This window comes from Glycine soja, chromosome 10 (genome assembly GCF_004193775.1).
Source record: "Glycine soja cultivar W05 chromosome 10, ASM419377v2, whole genome shotgun sequence".
Lineage (NCBI taxonomy): Eukaryota > Viridiplantae > Streptophyta > Magnoliopsida > Fabales > Fabaceae > Glycine > Glycine soja.
Window position 1 is genome coordinate 51,189,370 of NC_041011.1, and position 7,322 is coordinate 51,196,691.

A 7,322-nucleotide genomic window follows, 5' to 3' on the forward strand; every position below is an offset into this window, starting at 1 on the left:
TATTTAATTTGTTACTTATTTTGTTCGTATAAAAAAAATTACAACGAGAACATATTATATGTAACTTATTTTTGTTGTATAACACGTTGTGCTTAATTTAATCTATATATTATTATGCTGTGCTGTGTATTGTGAAATTATTAAATTGAAATGAGTGGCCATAATGACACAAGTTAAAGAATCAATAATAGGAAGGTCAAGAAAAAAAAAGATTATCTAGATCATTTATGTTATTCTTAATTATTGTAAAATATTTTGGTTATATTCCTGATTAACTTGAGACATCTTGGCACATAAAAAAGGAGAGAGCATTGTATTTTTTCTTTAAGAACAAATACTAGATAGACAGTCTAGATCTCACTTTCACAAACAATTCAAGAGTTGGGTATTTAGGATTAGTTTATTAGGATTCTCTAAGCTTGTTACTTAAAAACAATACTTGGGTATTAGGATTAGATTATTAGGATTCGCAATGCTTATAATTAAAAATACATAAAATTACTCCTCAGTCACAATTGAAAAAACGCTTGGAAGTCAAATCAAAGCGTTCAATAATAACTTTTATGTGTATTAAATATTTACAAATGCAACCAATTAAAATTTAAAATTAATATTAAAATAATTATTTTAAAACATCTTAAAGTTTTGATCAATTATACATATAAACATTATGTTCGTACGAAATTACTTTCTTAAAAAAATAATATGCAGTACGAAAAAAGGGGTAAGCACATGAAATTCTAAGAATTAATATTGTGTTTATGAAAAATACAACACTTAGGTATGGTATTTTATTCAGCGATAATTTTTATTGAGTGATGATAAAAAAAAATATTTAATGAAGTCCTCTTGAGTTAAACCTCAGAAATTAACCATAGAAACGGGAGGCATATGTATAACCAAACATCCTTAGATTTCGTCACTCGCGGAATGTAAAATATCTATGGAAGGGTATTTATGGGTAACATAAATGCGTTATTACTGGAGACAGAATGAATAAAACTAACATGATTCTACAAAATGCCACATGTTGATGCCAAGCAAGCAGAATTTCTTCGGAAGCTAGCCAAGACAAATTCACAGTCCGGAATGCCCCTTCCCCTTTCCTTTTGGTAACCAAAACACACACCGCATAACAAAGAATACTACAAGAAAACGAGGAGAGAGAGAAAAGTGAATGGTTGTCTTTTAGTTAATTGAAGAGCGATAGGATGTAGTGGGGTTGGAGAGAATTTGGTCTCATTCTTCCACACTCCCCTTCGTACCCACCCATCACCTATATAAATACAAATGTCTGTTTTGCAATTTGCTTGCCGTTGCAAACTTTCCTACGTGCTTTGCTCATCATTTCATCCTCCACACCCATCATGTGACTCAGAGACACAAAGAGAGTGGGAGAGACACTACATACATACATACACACATGAAGAAGCTGTTACCGCATTCACAATTTCCGCTTCCAATTTAAAAAATTAATCAATAACAAACAAACCCTACTCTACTTACTGCTACCAAAATTTGTCAACAATTTCTATACTATTACTTCCCATTTTTTGTTTTTACATTGTTGTCACCAAATCAGCCTTGAGGAAAATTGTGGAATCTCACACGTGGCAAACCTTAACATCCTCCTTCATTGTCGCTACTTCAAAACCCAAATTTTGGTCACCCATTGTCATATTCTCATTCATTCCTCCGATAGCACAAACTCAAACTCACCCGGTGAGGTGAGGTGATCCAAATTGGAACCTTCCATTCCCCATTTTGTACATTTTTCCGTTTCCCTCACACCACACCTCCAATTTTTCCTCTCTTTTTTTTTTTGTCGGATAAAAAAAAACATAAACAAAAATGAAATAAAAATGAGAGAGTGGAGTAGCTGGAAGACCTACTCCATCAAGAAGCGTTTCACAATCTTCACGCTTGGTTCCAACACCTGTCTTTCCCATACACCGGACCCATTGCTCGACCCTGACGTCAGCACCATCCGAAACGCCTCCGTCGCGTCTATCCTCCGTAGGTCCCAGCCGGCGCGCTTCAATCGTTCGATCTTCCCTATCTGACGCTCCGCCAACTCACACGTGTTATCCTTAATCGCCTTCACCGCCTCCTCGTACGCACGCTCCCGCAGAGGATCATCGCCCCCCTGGCCCATCGAGGGAGGGTATTTATTAAAAAACCGGTCGAACTCGGGAACCCCAATGGCTTTTCTGATACCAAACCCGGTTCGACGCGCGGCGTCCGGGTCGAAGAACTGAGCCAACTCGTCGACCATCCCCGAGTCAAGCATGTCGTCGACTCGGTCCCTTAAATATTGCGATAAGACGGGGAAGGCTATATCGACCCAGAGGAAGCAACACCTGTACCTCAACTCAGAGGATATAAGCGCTTCTTCTTGTTGTTGTTGTTGGAAGACGTTTGAGTGAGAGTGAGGGTCGAAGTTTTGGACGAGGAGGGCGTGGACGAAGGAGTTGGAGCCGCCGACGACGATCGGGAGGTTTTTGCGTCGGGTGATGTCGGCGATGAGGTCGGCGGCACGGTGGCGGAAGTCGGCGGGGGAGAACTCGCCGTAGTGATCGGTGTCGACGTCGCCGAGGAGGTGGTGGGGGACGCCGTGGCGCTGGGCGGTGGGAATCTTGTTGGTGGTGATGTCGAGGCCGCGGTAGACTTGCATTTTGTCGGAGTTGATGATTTCGGAGGTGGGGAAGAGGGTTGCAAGGTCGATGGAGAGACGGGACTTGCCGGAGCCGGTGGCGCCCATGATCACCACCACCTTGTCTTTGCGGCGGTGGAACGACGCGTCCATACGGGGCCACTGCTTTATCGGGTAGCGGCACCGGTGTGTGTGTGGGTGGGGTTGCAGAATGGAAAGTCTCATAATGGAAAATGGGTTGGGAAGGGAAGGAGGCAGAAACAGAAAGTGTGTGGGTGTGGATGGGTTTATGGAATATTCAGAAACGGCATTCCCAAATGCCTAATTGAATTTCCACAGTTGATAGATAGATAGATAGTATGCTGCTGTGTACTACTCCTATAGAGTTTTGTCGGGAAGGGAAGGGGATTATTGTTGCATTTGCATTACCCAGTTTGAAAATGAATGGTGGGTCTGCTGCTCACACTCTGTTTCAGTGGAATGAGAAATCGTGGAATGTGGAGAGTGAGAGGAGGGACAAATGAAGCACCTCTTATTTAAATTAAAACTGAACAATCTGTAAAATAATTTTCTTACTAGCCTTCTAATTTTAGATACCGTCTTTTTGTTGTATTCATCTTACTTGGATCTCCCCGTTGAGTAAAATCCTTGAATATTGGTTCCTAAAATCTTAATTGGAGGTATTGTTTGTTAAGCTCAGACGTTGACTGTCACGTATCAACGTCTAAGAAACACCTTGAATTACGTGTTTTTAACCCATATGTGGTAAAAAAAAATTTACTCTGAAAAAACTCTAAAACCAATTTATTTACAAATCCCTGACTGATCTCGTCGACACCCTTCAAGACCAACAACAACAACAGTAGCAGTAGGTTAAGGTTCTTGTCAAGTTCCGACAGAGGCTGTCCCAGGGTTTCGATTTGGAGTTCCAAGACTTGGTTCTGCAAGCGTGTGGATTCTCTCTTTTTTTTATTTATTTATTTATATACATAACCAAACCCCATAATGTAATTTTTTTCATCACAGCTAGATTTCCTCCGGATCGTAAATTAGATACATTAGTTTACACAAAATAAAATTCATTTTTATTTATTTATAATAAAGTCTATATTTTCTGAAAAGGGGTTAGAAATCGAGAAGGAGAAGAAGAAGAAAGGGTTGGCTTCGCCCCAAAACACACACACCCATTGCGAGTGAGTGAGTGAGAGAGAAAGAGAAATGGGTAGGTAGAGAACACAAAAATAGAAATAGAAACAAAAATAGAATCAGAAGCAACACCGGCATGGAGCCTCGGAAAACACACTTAGATAATTGAACTTTCGGAGAAGCTGACAAACGGGAACCTCAGCACCAAGATTGAGGCCTGAGAGAGATAAGGAAGATGGTTCGAAAATCGTCGTCGTCGTCAAAGACACACGCGAAGCTCGCCGCAACGGGTGTGATTGAGCCGCTTGTGCTGATGCTCTCTTCTTCCAACGTCGACGCTCGCCAATCCTCGCTCCTCGCCCTCCTCAACCTCGTTGTTCGCAACGAACGGTACCCCCCTTCTTCTCTCCCAAGATGCATGCTTTTTTGTGAATTGTGAAATGGGTCTGCGAATTTGGCTTCTGGGTCTTTGTGTAAATGTTAACTCGTTGGCAAGTGTACCAAATTGTCACAAGTAGTGAAGTACTCGGAAGTCTGAGTGTCGAATCCACAGGGACTTTGTTTGTACTTAGATAAATGCAAACCCAATTTAAAAGCAATAGATAAATAATTTTAAATAATGATAAAAAAATATAGGAGATAAGATAAAGATTTAAAAGAAAAAGATAAAAGATTGAAAGATCAAAATAAAAGATAAAATATTTAAATTGAGATATCATAAAGATAAGAATAACTACTTCCAAGAAACCCAAATAATAAAATAAGGAATAACTACTTCTAAGAAATCCAAATAGTAAAATAAGGAATAACTACTTCTAAAGTAAAGAACTTCAAACAATAAAATAGGGAATAAAATCTATATAGTAAAAGTTCTAAAACCTAACAAGTCTAATCAGCCTAGATATATGGATTCAGGATTTGTCTGTTATCAATACTAGTGAACTGATTCTGCCCCACATCTATCCCTCTACTTGCCCGTGATGCCTCATGATGACAAACCTACCTTAATTACCTATCTTCCAAATGCACTTTACGAAGACTCAATAACTTAGATGCATTAAGATTAAATTCTAGATGTTTGCTAAAGCATGGGCATCGGGTCAATGCTAACCCTATGATTTCTTTCTTTTATTGTTCTATTAAGTGTTACCCTCTCTCGAGTGGACTAACCCTTAAAACCGACTTACGCATTCATTCCTTACCACTAATTAGGCTCTACCCTCTCCCGAGTGGACTAAAGACTAACAGAAAATAAAGACTGAGATGCAGAATAAATAAGAAAAAAAGCAGATAAAAGAACCTGGAAGGAAAACCCTCTAATGATAACCCGATAATTTCTTCCTTTTATTGTTCTTTTAAGCGTTACCATCTCCCGAGTGGACTAACCCTTAAAACAGATTCAAGTATTTATTCTTTACCCCTAATTAGGCTTTACCCTCTCTCGAGTGGACTAAACCCTAACAGAAAATAAGGTCCAAAATACAGGATAAATAAGAAAGAACGGTAAATAAAAGAACCTGGAAGGAAATCCTCTTTTTATTGATAACTCTTAAAATGCTCCATACATCATTGGTTTTTTAGGCCTGCTAGACTGAAACCCCTAAGAGAGGGGTTCTGTCGTGGTGTCTTCTGTTTCTCTTGGACTGGCTCTCTATTTATAGCTGCTGAAGTTGGCTTTGGGCCTTCGTAGGCGCGCTTAGCGCGTCACGCGCGCTAAGCGCACGTATTGGGCTGGGCCTACTTCAGATTTTCTTCTTTTCTTCAATTTTTCTGGCTTTTTTGCTTGTTACACCTCCAATTTTTATATCTGTAGCCAAAATTCAACAAAACATCAATTCTTTAATATTTAAGCACAAATAACTGCTAAATAGTTATTTTTAAAGACAATTTTGTCTTATTTTCTATTATCAAAATACAATTATTTAGCAGTTATCAGTAAACCTTTTTTGGTTCTTCTCAATCTGATTTTTATGTGCTGTGGTGTGGATATTGAGTGTTATTGTCATAGTGTGATGCTTAATTTTATCCCAATAGAAAGAAGAAGAAAATAGAGTATAAAGGCATTGTTTTTTTATTTAATTTTAGGGTTAGGGATTTGTAAATAAATTGGTTTTAGGGTTTTTTTTAGGGTAATTTTTTTTACCATAGATGGGTTAAAAAACGCAATTCAAGGTGTCTATCAGACGTTGACACGTGACAGTCAACGTCTGAGCTTAACGGTCAATGTTCAACTGAGGCTTCAGAGATCAACATTGCAAAATTTTACTAAACAAGGGAACCCAATTTATGAATTAAATTAGTGGGAGACCAAATACGAAATTGGACCTAAAGTGAGGGACCAAAAATACAATTTTACCTTTTTTTTTTTTGAACCCACCTTTATCTTGACCCAGTCAAGGTAGTCTTTGGAGAGATTACGGTCTATTAAAAACAACGAACATTCTTTTTTATACAGGAAAAATTTGACATTTCGGAACAGGGTTAGGATATTCTTCATTTTTTCCATTAGCAAGCTTTTAAAAAAATGTTATTTTTCATTAAGTGTGCATCATCTCCGTTTTATTGATTTACCAAAAAACTTATGAGATAAAAGAAATGAATGAAAAGGAAATGGAGACTATATTTTTTATCATCAAATATTAGTTGTTAATTTTTTTTTAATCAACAAAAGGTTTCAAACTATCTCTCTATGTATATATCAAATTCACTATGCATTTTTAAAACATATTATCAGAATCGTATTTTTAATAAATTTTGGAACAGTTAGAGTAATATATACTTCCTTTGAATTTGAATATAATTAAAAAAATAACTAATCTCATTTAAAAAGAATTTAATAACTATATATTAACGATATAAAATAATTTTACACTATCAATCAATCATAATTGATTATCGAATTTTCACAACAGGTTCTCGATCTAACCAAGAGAAAATAAAACTACATATACTAATTTTAGTTTGAAACGATCCACACCTTTAGCTAATAATGGAGCAAACTTTCCATGGCAATATAGGTTGAATGAATGAACAATGATGTTCGATTGTTTGTTTTGCTGCAGTTTTGTTATGTCTCTCGCAGACAATTGTCTGTTAGCAGCTTGTTACCTTCTTGTAATTTGCTTCTTAAATCAGCTTACGTACATCTTGTGCAAAGAGCTGATATTAATATACATCATATTTGGTCTTAAAAAGAAAAACGAATGAACGATGATAAATAAGGCATTCATATGACATATGACATACCACAAGGATTGCAAATTTTGACTTTTCCGTATTAAGCCAGTATCGTAGTACACTTGCATTCAATAACAACATACCACATTATCCACCGAATCGTGGATTTAATATAAAATTACATGATTAAGCTCATTCAAAATGTTCTTTTTAAGGATAGCTCATTCAAAATGTTATCAACACAACAATTGTTTGTTTAAAAAAAATTGGAATATGCGAAAATTAAACTCGATATAAATTATTTTAAAATAGAGTATATAAATTCAAATCTTCTTAAAATAAGCAA

At 36.8% G+C, this 7,322-nt stretch overlaps 1 protein-coding gene across 1 annotated transcript; it reads right to left on the reverse strand.

Annotated features, from left to right (window-relative positions):
* Positions 1–1,310: 1,310 nt before the first annotated feature.
* On the reverse strand, positions 1,311–3,232 carry LOC114370884 (adenylate isopentenyltransferase-like). Its single transcript, XM_028328287.1, has one exon. It carries the CDS (start codon positions 2,876–2,878, stop codon positions 1,889–1,891), a length of 990 nt encoding a protein of 329 aa, XP_028184088.1. The 5' UTR covers positions 2,879–3,232; the 3' UTR covers positions 1,311–1,888.
* Positions 3,233–7,322: the final 4,090 nt, after the last annotated feature.